Source organism: Bos indicus, chromosome 4 (assembly GCF_029378745.1).
Source record: "Bos indicus isolate NIAB-ARS_2022 breed Sahiwal x Tharparkar chromosome 4, NIAB-ARS_B.indTharparkar_mat_pri_1.0, whole genome shotgun sequence".
Classification (NCBI taxonomy): Eukaryota; Metazoa; Chordata; class Mammalia; order Artiodactyla; family Bovidae; genus Bos; species Bos indicus.
Genome location: NC_091763.1, coordinates 116,890,549 through 116,910,955, shown reverse-complemented (window position 1 = coordinate 116,910,955; position 20,407 = coordinate 116,890,549). Strand labels below are relative to the sequence as shown.

Here is a 20,407-nt window from a genome sequence, read left to right as displayed (position 1 = left end):
TGGGGGTTCCAAGGGAATGTGCATTTAAATACTTGTGGATGGGCTGGCCTCAGGACCTGTCTCCTCCCTTCCTGTTGAGTCCTCTGGCTGGACCCACACGCCTCATTCCCTGGGGCTCCCTGGTGGCAGTCAGTCTCGAGGTTGCCGAAGCTGTTGGTTAATTCAGGCCAGGGGCAATCCAGTAAAAATGAAAGCTGTGACATGATGCAGATTAGACTGCTGGTTGCTTTCACTAATCCTTTCTTATTGCCTCATCCAAGGACTTACGTAATCAGAGCTAAGTATCTACCAAATCTACTCATGGATTTCAGTCTCGTTACATTTTCTCATTCCCATGTTATAAGCAAAGGTTTTCCTTCTTTGGATGATTAATAATCTTTGGTAGCTTGTGGAAGCCAAAAAAAATATAAGAGAACCTTTCAAAGCTCTGGATGCGTAGGTCAGGTGGAGAGCTAGATTACAGAGAGATACTGGCTAGGTCATGTTCCTTCTGCCTAACAGGATGACTCTCTCCAGTGTGTAACTGCCTAATTATACAGCAGATTGCAGTTCTGATGCAAGAACAACACTGCACACTCCCCGTCTCTTCTCACCTTTAGTGAAAATTATTCACCCCTTCACACGCACGTACACACAAGCACACATATGATACACACATGGCAAATCCTGCAAACCTCAACACGTTTTGCCTGTTAAGTTGTCACCGCCATACAGTGGAGGCAAGGCACTGAAAATGCCCACGGCAGCACCCAATTAGGATCATTCAAGCAATGCCTTTTCACGCTGTTCACGGTTTCTCGAGGCAAGAACACTGGTGTGGTTTGCCATTCCCTCCTCCAGTGGATCACGCTGTGTCATTGGAAAAGACCCTGATGCTGGGAAAGATTGAGGGCAGGAGGAGAAGGGGGCGACAGAGGATGAGATGGGTGGATGGCATCACCAGCTCAAGGGACATGAGTCTGAGCACACCCCGGGAGGTGGTGGAGGACAGGGGAGCCTGGTGTGCTGCAGTTCATGGGTCGTAAAGAACCTGGCATGACTTAGTGACAACGACGACACAAAAGCAACACACTGTTTCCGCTCGTTAATTTCTACAGACTCAAACCCACGCTTACTGACTCGGCTGGAAGCCCCATCACGGCAGGTATATCAGTAGTCCAGGCGTTGGTGTTCACTACCACACCGCAGGGTGAGCCTGAAGACTCCCTGACTTGCTTTTGGGATTTCTGTGACAACACCACTCAGGAGTAAGCGACATGCTAAGATGGGAAAACTCTATAGAAAGTTAAAACCTACTGTTTAGTAAAACTCCAAATTCCCAGGGTGCTTGCTGTATCATCCACAGAGCCCATCACGGAGTTTTTCCAACTATACAGCCTACTCATTGCAGAAAACATGAAGGAAAAAGTGGAACCCAGTAAACGCCTGAAAATGACATTCAAGAAAGTCTATTATTATAAAAATAACAAGTTTAGTTGCCCAGAAGAAAAGCAAGAGCATGTCCTAACCTGCTTCTAGAGATGGGCTGTCTGATCCTGCCGCTGAGCTAAAATTCCCAGTGGCGTGTGCTATTGGAAATGCGACCAACAGCACCTTCGCACCATTCTGTTACATCATTTTCTCTGATGGCAGCTGGAGCCGAAAACCACAAATGGAACTGGTCCTAACTTATAACAAGGATGAATTCCTTCAGTTTTTAGTAACATAAAAACGCTCTAACCACCAAGGAGAGATAATGAGTCTCGGAGCCCTAGTTGTCGCTGGGAAGGCCCAGTGGCTCGGTCCACAGTACTCTCTGCATACAATTGCTGTCCATTTTAATCAGCTCGGAGTCTCCGCATACAGTTGCTGTTACGCAGCTAACCCACAGTGATGGGCTAAACTGGAACTGAAGAACAGCTCTTGACCAAGAATTTGAGGCCTTTTCCCCCTCCGTGCGTTACAATGACGGCCACTCACAATAAGAGCAATTAAATGTTCCTGGCTTCACCCCGCCCTGTGTCACTCCGCAAACCCGCTCTTCTCATTTACATTCCTTCATTTCTTTTATTACTAACGACACAACTTCGCTGGTTAATTGAGATGACTCAGAGAGACTCCTCCAGCGCGTGGTCTTTGGTGACCTCTGGATGAGGTCACCGCCGCCCGGAAGTGAGGCGGCCCCCTCCCAACGCCCTCTCCTGCAGATAGATGCTCAGCATCCGCTGGCACCACCGAACCCTGGCCCATGTCCTGCTTCTCAAACCCTCCCCGGGTCCTCCGAGACACTGGTCCTTTGGTGGGCTCTTCCTGAAGCTGTCCCTCCCCGCTCCTGCCCTCACTGACGACGCCGGAGACCGACAGATCACAGCACCCTGTCTTCCGTGGTGCGTCTCTTCATCTCTTCATTTCACCCTAACCTTCCCGGTTACCACAGGGCTGGAAGATGCAGGAGAAAAGTCCTTCCCCCCGACCAGTAAATCACCCTCCTGTCCCAGGTCACACCCCCACCTCCAGCACGTCTTTGCCACACTGGTAGCACCCTGAGCCCCGCACCTGTCTTCTCTTTCTTCCACTGGCTTAGCCATCCTGAGACACCAACTGCACGTCTCACACATGCCTTCTGATGTCCACACTGCATCCATCTGCTGCCTTTGCTCCTAATTCCTCCCCTCCAGATTTCTGATCAAACACTCCTCCACTTTCTACCTGTGGTGCCTCTGGGCTTCACTTCCCGCCGTGAACAGATGAGCGTCCACAGTCCCTCACCATAATCACTCCTTTGAAAACAGCCTTAACTCCCAATTTCACTCACCTGCCGAATTCCAGCTGCAGAGGGAGCTGGACCGACGAGTGCCCCAGGGAGAGGCACCACCTGGAGGCCCGCCTTCCCCGAACCCTCATCCGCACAAGCCCTGCAGCCTGCCCACCCCCAGCCCCTCGAGGGCAAGAGGCCAGCGGGCTCTTCTGCTGTCTTTCAACGCCCTGCTCCTCTGCCATCATGCTCAAGTGTTATTGGGAAAAAGAAAAGGATGCGTCAAGAGACACTCAACGGCCTCGCTGCCTCTTTGCCTACAGACAAGCTTCTTCCTTCACCTGGAGGAGGTGTCCTTTCCCTGTGGGCAGAAAGTCCCCGAGACAGTGGGAGAGGGCGGATTGGCTTCAAAGGCCCTGAGATCAGAGGGGGCGGCGGACAGAGACAGGGCTGCCAATAGCACACGGAGGAGTCTGCGGCCTCCCTGCAGAGCAGCAGGCCATCAGTCTAAGGCAAAAGCCGGGGAGAGACCTACGTGATCTTGGTACATGTCTGCAGGTTATCTGGCTGGAGAAGGGCCAGAGAAGAAGCACAGAGACCAATCAATGCCTGTTCTTAATCACAGGCATGCCAGGTCAAAGGGTTGGTCTGGGACACCATGGGTCAGAGGGCACGCCACAGGTCAGAGAGCATGCCACGGGTCAGAGGGCATGCCACGGGTCACCGCACACAGGCTGTCACTTGTTACAGTCACTCAAGCTGCACACCCAGAGCTGCATGCGTGGCCTCATTAGACTTTCCTGCTGCCTACAGATATGCCCAGAAAGCCTCTTTTTGTAACACTCCATGATACAAATAAATATTTCAAGCACCTACAGAAGCATTCTCCAAAACATTAATCAGTCCTTTCGGCCCCACAGAGTGCCGCAGGTGAGTTCAACCCTCTTTCTCCCCTCTGGAGCATCACCGCTCTCTCTCTCTCACACACAATCACCTCAACAATGTTTGCATTTTGTGGAGAAAAGGACCATTGTGAGGTCCACATTTTCCCGTGTCCAATTCTGAGCTTTTAAATCTAGCTCTGAAACCGGAATAGAAAGACAAAAAGGACAACAAAACAAAAAACCCGAAATTCTGTGCGTGTGCATTTCGAACCAGTTTTGTGTCAAGACAACACCACCACAACAATCCCCCGAAATGCTAAGCAGCTTTAACTTCAGAAACAAACAAAAGTCATTTAACTTCAAAAACAAACAAAAGTCATCAACCACGACCGAACTTCTGGCACAGGAAGGATCTACTCCCTCCAGAGACAGACAGTGGACCTGAGACATTGGCTCAGCCTGGAGCAGAGGCTCCTGAAAACTCTGACCAGCAGCTGGACATCCACGGTTCCGTACAACCACACACAGCACTTCACGAGCTCTGTGACAGCACACAGCACAAAAGTCATGGGACAGTTTCCAAGGACCCAGCAGAGGAAGAGCCCCAGACAACTCGGCCTTCAACAGACAAAGAGCAACACACCAGGATACTAACAAATCAAGGTGAGCAGCTTCCCTTGTAAATTCTGCTGCTGGAGGGAAGGTGGTTGGAATTGAGACTCCGGGTTTAATCACAGAACAAAGGGGCTCCTGAGAACTGCTGGTTGGGGGTTGGTGCCCTTCCAGGGGTTCTGGGGCAGCGTCCACACTGGAGGCAATGAGTCCCACTGGGACCATCCCCACGGCTGCAGAAATGCCAGTGACCACAGCCCTGCTCCTCACAGTTGGACCTGTGGACAGCCACAGATGGAGACAGATACCTCCCTGCAATGCTGACCTCAGCCTTCACACATGGAAACATGTAAGGGACTCATCTGGCAAGAATCTGGGATCAGCTGGCTCCCTGAGGAAGGCCCAGAAAAGGCTTGCAGACAATGCAGAAAGATCTAGTTCAACAGCTGAACAGTTAAGAATTCCTTTCCCTTAGTCACTACAGGGCAAAGATTTTATCAGTTCTTCTAATGAAGAAGGACTGGCTGGTGGGTCAATACCAGAAGCACACAACGGTAATTACAGTGGTTGCAAATAGGAACGCATACACTCAGAATTACATTGAGTTGTAGTCGAGTTGTTAAGTCAGTCCATAAGTTTGATTTCAATACTTTATAGCCAATCCCTTGTGATTATTAAGTCTCAAGTTATTTGTTCTTAATTAATTTTAATTGGAGGCTAATTACTCTACAGTATTGTAGTGGTCTCCACCACACATCGACACGAATCAGCCACGCGTGTACATGTGTGCCCCGTCCCAAACCCCCCTCCCACCTCCCTCCCCATCCCATCCCTCTGGGTCATCTCAGCGTACCGGCTCTGAGTGCCGTTTCATGCATCAAACTTGGACTGGTCATCTATTTCACATATGGTAATATACATGTTTCAATGCTATTCTCTCAAATCATCCCACACTCGCCCTCTCCCACAGAGTCCAAAAGACTGTTCTTTACATCTGTGTCTCTTTTGCTATCTCCCGTATAGGGTTGTTGTTACCATCTTTCTAAATTCCATATATATGTGTTGCTGCTGCTGCTGCTAAATCGCTTCAGTTGTGTCCAACTCTGTGCGACCCCAGAGACGGCAGCACAGTAGGCTCCCCTGTCCCTGGGATTCTCCAGGCAAGAACACTGGAGTGGGTTGCCATTTCCTTCTCCAATGCATGAAAGTGAAAAGTGAAAGTGAAGTCGCTCAGTCGTGTCCGACTCCTAGCGACCCCATGGACTGCAGCCCACCAGGCTCCTCCGTCCATGGGATTTTCCAGGCAAGAGTACTGGAGTGGGGTGCCATTGCCTTCTCCGTATATATGTGTTACTATACTGTATTGGTGTTTTTCTTTCTGACTTACTTCACTCTGTAAAATAGGCTCCAGTTTCATCCATCTCATTAGACTGATTCAAATGTATTCTTTTTAATGGCTGAGTAATACTCCATTGTGTATATGTACCACTGCTTTCTTATCCATTCATCTGCTGATGGACATCTAGGTTGCTTCCATGTCCTGGCTATTATAAACAGTGCTGCGATGAACACTGGGGTATCCGTGTCTCTTTCAATTCTGGTTTCCTCCGTGTATATGCCCGGCAGTGGGATTACTGGGTCGTATGGCAGTTCTATTTCCAGATTTTTAAGGAATCTCCACGCTGTTCTCCATAGTTGCTGTACTAGTTTGCATTCCTACCAACAGTGTAAGAGGGTTCCTTTTTCTCGACACCCTCTCCAGCATTTATTGTTTGTGGACTTTTTGATATGGCAGAAGCCAAAGAAATATTGTAAAGCAATTATCCTTCAATTAAAAGTAAATAAAAAAAATTAACTCTCATAGACATAGGTATTGGAGATTCCAGAATTCTGCTGAGGTTCACCTTAAACCAGACAGGTTCAACCAGACCTATGCATGTTTGGCTGTTTTTCAGATTTCATGTGAGTTATAAAGTTCATGGTCCCTTAGATGGCAAACTGGGCTGCATAAACTTACCACAAGGGCAGGAAAAGGGTAGCAATTTATTAGGTCTGAAAATGGCTTCAAATACCTGCAAGAAGCTCAGCAAGAAACCACCTTATCTCAGGTCTGAGCAGGATGCCTGTCGGGGGAGGGGGTGGGAATCAAGAACCTTGGGGCTGAGCACCCCTCTCCCCACCACTGAGGAGGAAAGATGCTAGAAGCCAAGGGACCACACACTCCTGTGTCACCAGCATCTCCCGTCGTCTGCCTTTGAGAAAAGCCGAGAGAGTAGGTCTGCGACTTGGCTCAGAGCTTTAAGTGCTAGACACCTAAAAAGGGCACGGAAACTGCCACTTTCTGCCTCTGTAGGAAGCAAGGGTGCCTGAGGCCGAGCAAGACACACGTGGACCTCCAGACCCTCTGTGCCGCAGAGCACAGGCAGGGCTGGCCGGGCACGCTGGGAGACGCAACACTGGGCAAATCGGGTGAGGGGACGGGAGGGAGGGAGTGGGAGTGTGGGATTAGCAGGTGTAAACTACGATAGACAGGATGGATAAACAAGGCCCTACTGCACACAGGAGCTATGCTCATAACCTGTGATAAACCATAATGGAGAAGAATAGAAAAAAGCATATACACACATATACACACACACATATATGTGTGTGCTTATCTGCTCAGCCATGTCCGACTCTTGCAATGCTATGGACTGTAGCCTGCCAGTTCCTCTGTCCATGGGACTTTCCAGGGAAGAATACTGGAGTGGGTTGTCATTTCCTATATATATATACATATCTCACACATATATATATATCTCACATATACATATAATATATATATCATATTTATATATCTCACCTAAATATATATATATCTCAGCTAAAGACTTCGCTGTGCAGCAGAAATTAACACAACATTATAAATCAACTCGAGTTTAATAAAATAAAATTTTAAAAAACGTGACAGTGATGACACCAGGGTCTGGATGGAAGCACGCTACCTCCACAAACCAGCATCCGTATTTAGAATAACAAAGGATTCGAGTAACTTCTCCAACTAAGTGGCATCATCTGTAACTGCTAATACACAATCCTTAGAAGACAGAAGGAACATAACAGTAGTTCTCTGTACACTCTCCTTTTCTAGTACAAAACTTTAAAAAGCTCTTTAAGATGTATACCGGTACAGCAAGAGACATACATCCACATTTAATGGCCTAATAACTTCCCGCTGTATTCTAATGTTAGTGCTAAATCTGAGACTCCAGAAGTAGTTAGGACTAAAAAAGAGAGTAAGCTTTCACCTGGGTGCCTACGAGGATGGCAGCATACTGCACTTCCCTGGATTTACGTAGTATCTTTGTACCACCAATCTTGAAAGTATCGTAATAAAAACAAAAAATCATAGCAAGAAGTTATATAGATAGAACCCACGATGTTCGAGATCTGGATTAGGCATCTTCTTACATCATGAACTTAGACTTACAGGGTAACCCAGACAGCTCAGTGACCCTCCATGTGGGTGTCACAGCATCCCTAAGTCAGTAATGGACAGGACAGCAGCTCCACTTCTCCAGGTCTGGGCCACCTGAGGTCATCAGAAAGTCTCCTGCAGAGGACCGGTGAGAGCTCATTCTCCTGCCCCAAACACAGCCCTCCATAAAGGCTATCATCACACCTCTTGGCCCATCTGATTGGGAAGCCACATAAGGAAGGAAGGAACTCATTATATTCCTTCAGCAGATGTGTTCTGTGCATAAGAGAAGTGGGGTTCAGTCCCTGGGTGGGGAAGATCCCCTGGAGGAGGGCATGGCAACCCACTCCAGTATTCTTGCCTGAAGAATCCCATGGACAGAGGAGCCTGGAGGGCAACAGTCCGTGGGGTCACACAGAGACAGACACGACTGAGTGACTAAGCACAGCACAGCATCTCCTTTAAACACTGCAGCCAGAACTTCCACAAATATTCACTGGCTCTTTTAGAAAATAATTGCTAAGAAAGAATATTTTCCAGATAAAATTTCTCTTTCCTCTTTGGAAGTCACAGAATGTATTAATATTTTTAATGATCTAAGATATCAAGATTCAAGATTTTTCTCCTCCTCCCCTAAGAGTTTTAGAAACTTTTCACATTTGCCAAGTATACTTCAATATGAAGGATTATCTAATTAGATAATTAGATAATCTAATTAATTAGATAACTTTATGGAAATTTACTCCTCTTAGTATAGTTTAGTTACTATAGTTAAATAGCTTTCAAATTAAAATAAAAAATTACTATCCCCCAATGTCTAGCTTAGTTTCAAGAGAACCCTTTAGAAGTGATACACTGAGAAATGTTAAGAAGTTCTACAAGTAAAACAAAGAAAATAACAGAAATACTGGCTCTTTGTGGGCAGAGTGGTCTTTTGAGCAGAAGTGAGAGGGTGTAAACAAAGGTCCGTCTTGTCAAGGCTATGGTTTTTCCAGTGGTCATGGATGGATGCGAGAGTTGGACTGTGAAGAAAGCTGAGCACCGAAGAATTGATGCTTTTGAACTGTGGTGTTGGAGAAGACTCTTGACAGTCCCTTGGACTGCAAGGAGATCCAACCAGTCCATCCTAAAGGAGATCAGCCCTGGGTGTTCTTTGGAAGGACTGATGCTGAAGCTGAAACTCCAGTACTCTGGCCACCTCATGCGAAGAGCTGACTCACTGGAAAAGACTCTGATGCTGGGAGGGATTGGGGGCAGGAGGAGAAGGGGACGACAGAGGATGAGATGGCTGGATGGCATCACTGACTCGATGGACGTGAGTCTGAGTGAACTCCAGGAGTTGGTGATGGACAGGGAGGCCTGGTGTGCTGTGGTTCATGGGGTTGCAGGGAGTTGGACACGACTGAGCGACTGAACCGAACTGAACTGAGAGGGTGTAAATAAACATATTTTGCAAACTGCAGGACTGGCACACACAAATAAAAACATAATATTGTTTATTACTTTTCAATTCTAGAGACATTTGTGGATCTATAGGCATCTAAGGCCTGGAAAAATCAGAAAACTGGGCTTGGGTTTATTTCTCAAATCTAATTGCTAACTTTATATTTTTTTAAAAGGGTAATTTTGAGACCATTTAAAAAGCGTATGGTTGACACAGTTAAAAATTAGCTAATTTGTGGATGCTCAAGGCTGTTAGTTAAGCTATAAGTTTAATAATATTAAAAGAGTTTAGTAGGAAAAAAGATATGCTAATTAGCAAGATCCCTCCATTTCCAGAATAAATGTGGAATGTTACTAAAATGTCTCACAAATGAGGGTCTTGTTTTTTCATGACATAATTTTTTTTTCCTTTTTGTATATTTAATAGAATTTCAAGGACTTAAAAAAAGTCACTTTGAATCTCGCTCCAGAGCTAAGGAGTTCAGAGAGAAGGTAATGGCACAAACACATCTGTTCAGCACCGAGAATACACATGTGGTTCTGGGCCACATCCCAAGGGGATGGACAGGACACAAAGGGCCTCCTGCTCTAAGAATAGCTGACGACATTAAAAACAGGCAAATGAAACCAGCTGACGTCAAACAACTGGGAACTGACACAACGCTGCGACTAGTCTGAGTGACCGGGAGGAAGAAACACACAGTCCAGGCAGGTTCCTTGGACAGCCACATGTTCAGTAACGGCTCAGCACTTAGAAACTGTCAAGGGTTACTTCTTTGATTCAGGTTAAAAATATCCAGTTCTATAGATTTTTTAAAATACAGCACACATTTTTGATACTTTGATCATTTTTACAGTTGAAAATATAGCTAAATCTGTACAATTTTTTTTTTTTTTACATTTTCCCTCAATTGAGAAATCAAACTGAATACACGTCTACTCCAAAGCCCAACGGATGCTGTGCAGGGAGAAAGCATTAGCTCAAGGTGTCTATTTACAGCCTGTGTTCTACATGAGGGAGACTCGGGTTTAGCAAAATATTCTCTCCCAAAATGGCATCAGCTGCAATGTGATCCGCAGGCACTGTCCCTGAGGAGCACTGGGAGGAAGGAGGGGAATGATGGAGAACTCCATGATGGACAGAACCACAGGGTCCCAGGCACTCCAAGTAGGTAGGTAGGAGAAGCTTGTCTAAAAGATTCTGAAGAACAAATACAAACTTTGTTTCGAAATTTCAAGGAGCAGGATGCTCATTACCAAACACGGCGACTCATCCCACTATTGAGCTCCTCCTATTATTAAAAGACTGTCAAGTAAGATGACCTGAAACCAAGTTTATTTTGATGCTTTTCTCACTTGGGCATTGGTTTTCTCTCCTCGGAGCAACTCAGCATTCATTTCCCCATTCCTACAAAAGTCCTTCAAATATCTACTGGGATTCTTCTCTTGTTCAAGGGTGGAGGTTACATTTTTGGCAGCTTCCAAGGGTGGTGAAAGGGGCTGGAATACTATAAGCCATGACCATCACGCTCAGAGGTGTGTAGGGTTGGGTGTAGGATGCATGGAGTCCCAAAGCTAGTATGTCAAGTTCACTGACTTCCCTAATCAAATAGATAGATGACCAGTTGTTCCAAAGGATTCAGATGGAGAAAATGAAAACTTTTACATAATGGACATTTTCAAAACTAGTAAATGGAAAACTGAAGATGGAGAATTTAAAAAGATCCACTTTTGGAGGAATAAATCTCCAATTGAAGTTTTAATTGAGACTCAAATCCAGTTGTCAAGAAATAAAAAACCAGCTGTCAAGTTACTTTGAAAAGAAATTCTACAATGTCTAGAATCGGAGTTGCTTCTCCATGCAAACCCCAGCTTCCTCGCTGGTGTGTAACTCAGCAAGCTTGCCCGGCTCGTGCCGGGGGAAGATTCTCTCAAACTCACCAAGGAGCTACTCAGACATGAATGATGATGCAAGTACCGTTACATCTCACAGAAGCTTCACGAAACTCCAATTAGAATAGTCTCAAAAGAGCTAGAAAGCAGCGGAATTCTACATTTTATTTGCCAGAGAAAAAAGTTCCACTGATGCATATTTCTAAAGCTGCTAATCTCTTGGAAGCCAAACATCTGTTTCACTTAAATACATTGTACCCTCTCGCTCATTTTAAAGAGCCAAAATGAATTCTAATATATTAGTACATTAAAAAGAAGAGAGACCCAGTTTTAGAGTGCTACCAAAGACCAGGATGAGATTTTATAAAAAATTCTAGTGAAATTTTACGGGAGATTCATATAGGAAGTGCTAGAAACAAGGGTTTATACAGAGAAAGTGACAATTCAAGTCTTTTCTAGAATACTGTGATGCCAGGAGATAATTAACACTTGATTTTAATTTAGGGAGAATCTGGAGGTCATTTTTTGTTCTTAGGATAAAATGTATGGCGTGATTGAGAAAATGGCAAGAAAAATAATTTACAAAAGGGTAAAGTAAATTTATAAAAGGACAATTTTTTTGTTACCAAGGAAATCCTATGAAACAGGCCTTTAAAGGAGTTTTTTTTTTTTTTTTCTTCCTCTGCTAAAAAGACTTTCATACCTCTGCTCTCTCCTAGGTGGCAGTGTGGCATAAAAGGAGACTATCCCAGAATCCATTAACCATTACAGGATTCAAAGATCAGTAAGAATAGAGATTCAAGGGAAAATACTTAATACGGTATTAGAATAAAGAAACACATTTCTATAAATAGGAAAGACGAGTACTCACTGGTTCCACGTTATATGAAAAAAGAGCGTACTCTCTATCTGGAGATATTTCATATCTGATGGCTCTTAATGATTCCTAAAAGAAAAAAAAAACAGCAAAGAGTTTTAAAACATATACATATAATTCAAAACCTTGCAATGAGACTGTGCCTGATGGTGCCATCTTCAAAATTTATCAATAAAATTCCTTTGCAGAAAACTTGCTAAAGTCTGTTAAACATGGTTATGTCCTTTTTTTTGGCTAATGGGATAATGTTCAGTTACATCATGTTCTTTTACACCTTATTTGTTGTTTTTCAAATTTCAACAAAACATATTATATCTATTGAGACAAGTTGATGTAAATAAACATAAAACAATTCTTTTCCCACAAGATTCCCAACCTCTCTGTATCTTTAAACATGGGCTTCCCTAGTAGCTTAGACAGTAAAGTTTACGCCTGAAATGCAGGAGACCCAGGTTGGGAAGCTCCCCTGGAAAAGGGCATGGCAGCCCACTCCAGTATCCTTGCCTGGAGAATCCCATGGACAGAGGGTCCTGGCGGGCTACAGTCCATGGGGTCGCAAAGAGTCGGACACCACGGAGCAACTGATACACATGTTTAAGCGTACATTCCTTTGCTCATTGTTATACTTAGAAGCTTATATTAAGCAGATTTGTTCCTAAAATAGAATCGCATTCCACACCTGATTTGGCAACCTGCCTTTGCACCTCCATGGACACTGAGTCACAAGTCAGTGGATAGAGGACTCATGTTTTCTTTCAAATTTCTTCACAGCACACAGGTGATTTTACATAAATGAAATAATCAAAAATGCTGTGTTTCCCTTCAACTTGTCTGTCTTCTCTGAAGCACTCGCACTGCTGTACAGACCCTCACACCCAGTAAGAGAGCCCAATATTGTCAGCTTGGCATGCACCACTCTACAAATGATGCTATGACCACATGCAGACATTAGATGTTTCAGTTCAGTTCAGTCGCTCAGTCGTGGCCGACTCTTTGCGACCCCATGAACTGCAGCACGCCAGGCCTCCCTGTCCATCACCAACTCCCAGAGCTTACTCAAACCCATGTCCATTGAGTCGGTGATGTCATCCCGCCATCTCATCCTCTGTCATCCCCTTCTCCTCCTGCTTTCAATTTTTACCAATATCAGGGTCTTTTCAAATAAGTCAGCTCTTCGCATCAGGTGGCCAAATATTGGAGTTTCAGCTTCAGCCTCAGTCCTTCCAATGAATAGTCAGGACTGATCTCCTTTAGGATGGACTGGTTGGACCTCCTGCAGTCCAAGGGACTCTCAAGAGTCTTCTCCAGCACCACAGTTCAAAAGCATCAATTCTTCGGTGCTCAGCCTTCTTTACGGTCCACCTCTCACATATGTACATGACCACTGGGAAAACCGTAGCTTTGACTATACTATGTATGTTGACTAAAATATTTTATCAAATGTTCAGCATTATTTGTTTCAAAGTTCTAATTAGGATTCTGTTAAAGTTTTATATCAATTTTAAGAGAATTAACATTTTAAATACTGTATTCTCGCCTAAGATTACATTGCTGTTGTTACTGTTCAGTTGCTCAGTTGTGTCCGACTCTTTGCAACCCCATGGACTGCAGCACGCCAGGCTTCCCTGTCCTTCACCATCTCCTGGAGCTTACTCAAACTCATGTCCACGGAAAGCATATGAAAGACAAGATCAACCATCTCATCCTCTGTCGACCCCTTCTCCTCCTGCCTTCAATCTTTCCCAGCATCCCGATCTTTTCTAATGAGTCAGCTCTTCGCATCAGGTGGCCAAAGTATTGTAGCTTCAGTTTCAGCATCAGTCCTTCCAATGAAAATTCAGAGTTGATTTCCTTTAGGATGGACTGGTTTGATCTCCTTGCAGCCCAATGGACTTTCAAGCGTCTTCTTCAATACCACAGTTCGAAAGCATCAATACTTTGGCATTCAGCCTTCTTTGTGGTCCAAATTTCAATCCCTACCTGACTACTGGAAAAACCATAGCTTTGACTATAGATATTTGTCAGCAAAGTAATGTCTCTGCTTTTTAATACTTTTAAGATTACATTGTATCTTTTTATTTTTTTCAAATTTTCAACAAGATTTTATAGTTTGCTTTACTCTAACTCTTAGCACTTTCCTTAGATTTATCCCAGGTCTTTGTACTGTTTGTGTGCTATAAATGGAATATTTTCTCCATTTCTATTTCTAGATATTCATGTTAAGGAATAGAGAAGGTATTGATTTATTTATGCATTAAAGCTATATTAATAAATTTTCTTATTAATTACAGTAGTTTTTAAAAAACTAATGTCTTTTAGGTTTTCTGAAGTAGAATTACATTATCAGAAAAGAGATATATTTTCCTGTACTCAGCATGTAGTTTGCTTGTATACTGCATTTCCCACCATCCAAGAACATATTAAATATTAATGGTGATGTTGAGTATTCCTTCCTGACTATAATTGAAATGGTTTTATTGTTTGCCATTTAGAATGATTTTCTTTGCTCATTGGTCCATGATAAATAGTCTTTATGCTATTTAAGCTGTTTTTACTGTTATTTTACCTGGAATTTTTGTCAGGAGTGGTTGATAAATTTTATCAGATGCCCTTTCAGCATCTTCTGGCAAATTGTAAGTGTTTTCCTGTTACTGTGCGGTTGCAGTGAATTTTGTTGATTGACTTCCTGACACCTGAATGCCGTTGTCATGATCACATCTCACTGTTCAGAGAACACTATTATTCGCATACACGACTGAACTCTACTTGCCAATATTTTATCTATAATTTTTGCATTTACGCTCACTAGTGAGATCAGTGTAGAGTTTACACTTTGCATTATTTGGGGCTATTTAGTTATCAATGACAGAATGTTTTAATAGCACTATTCTGACTTTAAAAAATACTGGGTCTATAAAGGTGATGTATATATATATATAATATACATATACATATGGGGGGCATGTTTCTGGTGAGATGTGCATCAAAACGGTTGTGCCCTGTTTTCTTGTACTAGATACACAGGTGTGTGGTTATGAGTGCAGAGAAGGAGAGGGGGCCATGCGGGAGAGAAAGAAATAAAATGTAGGATGCTCCAAATTACCAAGTAATAGAAGGGAAACGAAGAGCAGAAAGCATCAATATATCCACAGGCTCTTTTGTGAAAACAATCTCCTCGTAAAAAGAAAAAAAGAATACACAAGTAAAATGCACAAGATTAGTACTGATGACACAAAAGCCAAACAGTGGCCAGGTTAAATGAACTCCAAGAGGACGCTGTCGGACACGACTCGGGGGCTGAACACAGACGGAGGACACGGTGGGCTCCATGTCGGACACGACTGAGGGGCTGAACACAGACGGAGGACACGGTGGGCTCCATGGAAGCCCGCACCAAACAGCACACGGACGGCTGTGACTGCGCCTCCCTAGGCAGGGAGGAAGAAGGGAACTCATGGGCCAGGTGGTGCGGCCTGTACCTGGGCCCCTCCTTCCCCTGGAAACCACTTTATCTGGGATCAGACAGCCCCGGGTGCTGCTCCCAGCACTGCCTGTGACAGCCAGAGAAGACCCGAAAGCGCAGTCGCTAGAGAACAGGCTGCAAGGACGATAAAGCTCGACCGCCGAGAAACATCTCCCGGTGGCTTCCCGAGCCGACTTCCCTCTAACCTTGGAAAAGGACCGTTCCGTGCACTTAGATGCATCGTTGATTTTTGCATTATGCTAAGCTGATGCACTATTTTGCATCTGTAATCTTTATTTTAGTCAATACGAGGTGGCCTCCAGGAGCAATCCTGTGACATGCCACGGGGGACCACAGGTATGAAAATGTGTCTGAAGCTGGGCCCCCTTCTCAGTCTCAAGGTGATGGATCCCTGTGGGTGCAGACGCTGCGGCTGCATCCCTTATGCAATTTAAAAATAACTTTGTTTGGAATTAGGCAAAGCTGAGTTCAGCTCTCGGGAGTCCCAGTTAACAGCTATATTACTCTGAAAAAATTATTTTAACCTTCATAAACTTCAGCCTTCTTATTGATAAATAGTAAATGTTCCTACTCATAAGACTCCTAAGGATTTCAGTTAAATAAGATAATATATATACCGTGTTTTACTTCTTGTCGCACTGTGAGCTCTCAAACATCAATCATCGTTGATTTATCCTGTGTAAACCCTGCACATCCTCTTCCTCAGTTTCCCTGGCCGTCTACCCACCTGGGCTGACGTCTCCTGACCGAGATCTCCGACTTCCCTGAGATGGCCCACTCTTCCACCAACAAGGCTCAAATCCCCCGGACGACCCAGACCTCTGCTTCAGCTCTCAGCTGCCTGCACACGCAGCGTCTCCAAGTCTTCCCGGTTCTCCCTCCACAACACAACGTAAACCCATCCCATCTCTGCTTTTCTCCCTCCATTCAGGGCGTCATTTCTCTTCTTCTGGACCTGAAGCAGCCCCTGCGGGCTCCTGACCTAGAGTCTTTCTCTTCTCCAAATACCCTTTTATACTGGAGTCTAGACTTTCCTAAAACACACAGTTGTCCTTGAAAATCCCATCCGTTCCAATCTCCCACAGAGTAAAGAGGACCCACAAAGTACCACACATGTGACTTTCTTTTCCAGGACTTTTAAGCCACAGCCTCCCAGGCCCCTCCTGGACAAGCTCACCAGGTCACGACTTCTCCGTGTGTCCAGAACCCTCCTGACTCCATCTGTTCATGCTGTAAGGATGCCACTTCCCACTGGTCTGCAGACCACAGTTGCCTTCCAGGGGTGGCTGGAACGCTCTCTCTTCAAGACCTCATCTATTGTCAAGGCTAACACCCTTTCCTCCTTCCTTCCTTATTCCCGTCCCACATGGGACTACAACTTGGAACATATTTCATTCAGATGCTGCCTTCTTTTATACCTGGGCTGAAAGCTTCCCAGAAGTAGACACTGTGTTTTATGAATCTGGTATCCCGCCACCCACCTCCTCCTGCAGCTCAGGGTCTCACTCAGAGAAAACTCCTCCTTAAGGTCGAATGATGCCCTGCAGCGGTGAGCGCAGAGCAGCATCAGCCCAGCCTCCCCTACAGAGGAACAGGTCTGGGGCAGAAACATGGAGCTGCGCCTGGACGTCTTCTCAGGTCTTTTAAAAACACAAGTGTTGATATAACATATTCTACTCACCTACGTTAAAATTAAAAGCAGGAGAGGGAAGGATTGGGAGTTTGGGATATATATATATATATATATATATATATATACACACACACACACACACACACACACACATATACACACACACATTCCATGGGGCTGCAGAGTTGGACACGACTGAGCACACAGAGAGACAGATGCACGTGTATATATATGAAAGTGAAAGTGTTAATTGCTCAGCTGTGTCTGACTTTGTGACCCCCACGGACTGTAGCCCACCAAGCTCCTCTGTTCATGGGATTTCCCAGGGAAGGGAGGGGGTTGCCATTCCTTTGTCTAGGGGATCTTCCTGACCTAGGGATTGAATCTGGGTCTCCTGCATTGTAGGCAGATTCTTTACCATCTGGGCCACCAGGGAAGCCTATATATATGTATATTTACATATATATATAACTGAATCGCTTTGAGGTACAGCAGAAACTGACAACATTGTAAATCAACTACATTTCAATAAAAAAATTTTAAATAGAAACAAAGAAAATAAACATTGGAAAATAGTTTAAAGAGTTAAATTATACAATTTATAAAGTTAAATATATACAATTATATGCAATTTAAAAGGTTAAAAACAGAATGAAAATGAGAATTAAAATAAGTAAAAAACACTTCTGTCTTTTGTTCTGTCTTGTCATATGAGAGGTAGACAAAGAAACGGAAGGAAGAGAAGGAGAAAAAGTAAAAGAAACCATCAGGAATACAAAGGAAGGGGTCATCTGAGACCCCAGAGGAAAAAGGAAAAACACAGAAGGACAGAGAGGATGCGCTGAGCCAAGTAGACACGGGAAGAAACACAGAATACACAGACGTGGACCACAGCCGTCTACAGTATTCCTGCAAAAGATGCTGACTTCTCAGGCTGCCCTTTTGTCTGCAGACTCAAAGTTCTGACACGCCGAGGCCAGTCTGGTCAGAGGCCAAGGCTTGTGGTCACTCTGCGGACGGGCCAGCTGCCCCGGCCCCACCAGCCAGATCTGCTATCTGTGAGAATAGTATGTTTTGCTGCTGCCAATACAATTTTTAAAGCAAAGCCAGAAATGTGGACACTGAGTTTGTACAAAGCTACTCTGTGGGCCAAACAAAACCTTTCCCTGGACACTGTCGGAGCCAGAGCTGACCGTCTGAATTACGGACAAAACAAGGCTATTCCTCTGCCACAGCCCTGACTTGGGGGCCCAGTTTAGTCATACTACTGATGGCTAAACACTTAGTCAGCTTGGGGCAGCAGTGCTTGCCGGGCACAGCCGGCCCCACCACAGACGTGTCCTAGCTGGGGGTCTGTTGGCACCAGTTCAGGGAAGAACCTTCTGGATTTCCTTGGCCATTTGTCTCCTGGAGTCTGGAACAGCTCTAAGAACACTTGTAATTATGTCCCTCCCTGTGGGGAGTTAGAATTCATTCATTTTTAGAGAGTGAGATAAAAATTCAAATTCTACTGTCTCATGATGATATAAAATCAAAGAGAGAAAGAAATTAGAGAAACAAAAAGGCTTTTCATTTAAATGCTAATCCAGCAATTTAAATAAGTAATTAAAACAAGTCGATCAGTAATTAAACAAGTAAAGACATAAAAAGTTGAGAAAGTCTGACATAAGCGTAACAACAGGATATTTTTTCTATTTGCTTGTTTTTCTCTTCCAAGTGTTTCCAGGAACCATCTATAGCTCTTACATATTCATCAGTGGAAGAAATCTAATGTCTTTGGAATGTGAGGTTGAATTTTTTAAAATCTGATTAAAATTACTGAGTGAATGGCACTGAAACAGCAATTATGGAAATCATCACACTGCAAAATAATGTACAAAATTTCACCACCCAATGAGACGAGCTACCGTCAGAACTCGGGGTTGACTTCCAGCCTTCTCAGGGTACATGGATGATGCTGACAGGTGTTAACTGAAGTGTATTATATTGCATTCTTTTGTGTTTATTTACTAAAACATCATAAACATGTTTGCATTATTTAATACTCTGTAGCCTTCATAACTATTATTTTAAGGGCAACATCATGTTAATTAATTAAGCAGTTAGGCTGCCTTGGGTCTTAGTTGGGTCTTTGCCATGGCATGAGGACTCTCTAGTCGTGGTGTGTGGGTTCGGCAGTTGCGGCATGCCGGCTTAGTTTCTCCGAGGTACGTGGGATCTTAGTTCCCCAGCCAGGGATCGAACCCACATCCGCTGCATTGCAAGGTGGATTCTTAACTGCTGGACCACCCAGGGAAGTCCCTTTAATTTACTCTTACCAATTGAGCTACGAGGGAAGCCTATTTTTACTTACTTATCTCATTTCTCAAGTGTCATGCCTTTTCACTATTGTAAGAAACGTTTTAGAAAATTTACTTATGACAAATTCCCTGGAAGGAGTCAGAAGACGTAAATATTTTTATTAACCTTGGACGCATCGCTAGTTGCTTCCCAAACACCTGGAACGATGTAAACAGTACACTGAATGACTGAACCCACCGTGCCGCTCCTGGCTGACCAATGGTATCGTAAGTGCAGAGAGCGTAAGAGGATGGGGACCGCAGCTGACACGGTGGCCTACGCTGAACCAGCCTGCTGGATCCACAGCTCATGAAGTGGAGGTCAAGTCACGGTTGTCTGTGGACCCTCTTGGTTTCCTCACGGAAGAAAGGAAGGGTTTGAATGACACAATCTGCAGAGACTATTTCCACTTTAGATACTGAAATCTCAAGCAGAGGCCAACACTACATCCGGTGGAGAATTTTTACACTACTATGTTTCAGAAGAATTGGAGAGATGGTGGTGAGTTTCTGTAAGAGTTTCAGCCCCTGTGAAATTTATGTTATTAAGCCCATTTTAAATGCACTTGCACTGGAGAAAGAGAATCAGTGGGATGACTGGCAATTTCTTGAAACAACACAGCAGTGAAGTTTGCCGCCGATGAACTGCTCCTTCACAAACAATTTCTCTGGAGCATGCAGGGCTGTTTGAAAGTGCTTTTCCCACAGGAGAATGTCTTTCAAAACTGGGGTCAGTGCTCTCAAACCTACTGCTGCTGCTTCTCAGTAAGTTGAGGGAACACACTAAATTCTTTGTTGTTATGTCAACCATCTTCACAGCATCTTCTGAGGAGTAGACTTCATCTCAAGAAACCACTGACTTTGTTCATCCATAAGAGCAACTCCTCATCCATTCAAATTTTATCATGAGATTGCAGCCATTTAGGTGCATTCTCAGGCTCCACTTCTAATTCTAGTTTTCCGGCTGTTCCACATGTGCCATTACTTCCTCCAGTGAAGTCTCGAACCCCTCAGAGTTATCCGTGAGGGTTAGACTCAACTTCTCCCAATC

At 44.3% G+C, this 20,407-nt stretch overlaps 1 protein-coding gene across 4 annotated transcripts in view; it reads right to left on the bottom strand.

Moving 5' to 3' along the window:
• Positions 1-20,407, bottom strand: part of DPP6 (dipeptidyl peptidase like 6) — a 960,318-nt gene that overhangs the window by 257,013 nt on the left and 682,898 nt on the right. For all 4 annotated transcript variants that reach the window (XR_011566384.1, XM_070788461.1, XM_070788459.1 and 1 more), the window contains exon 5: positions 11,895-11,969. Coding sequence is in view for 3 of the 4 variants with exons in the window: in XM_070788461.1 (XP_070644562.1) it covers positions 11,895-11,969 (75 nt within the window). In the remaining variant the exon portion in view is untranslated. The remainder of the gene's footprint in view (positions 1-11,894; positions 11,970-20,407) is intronic.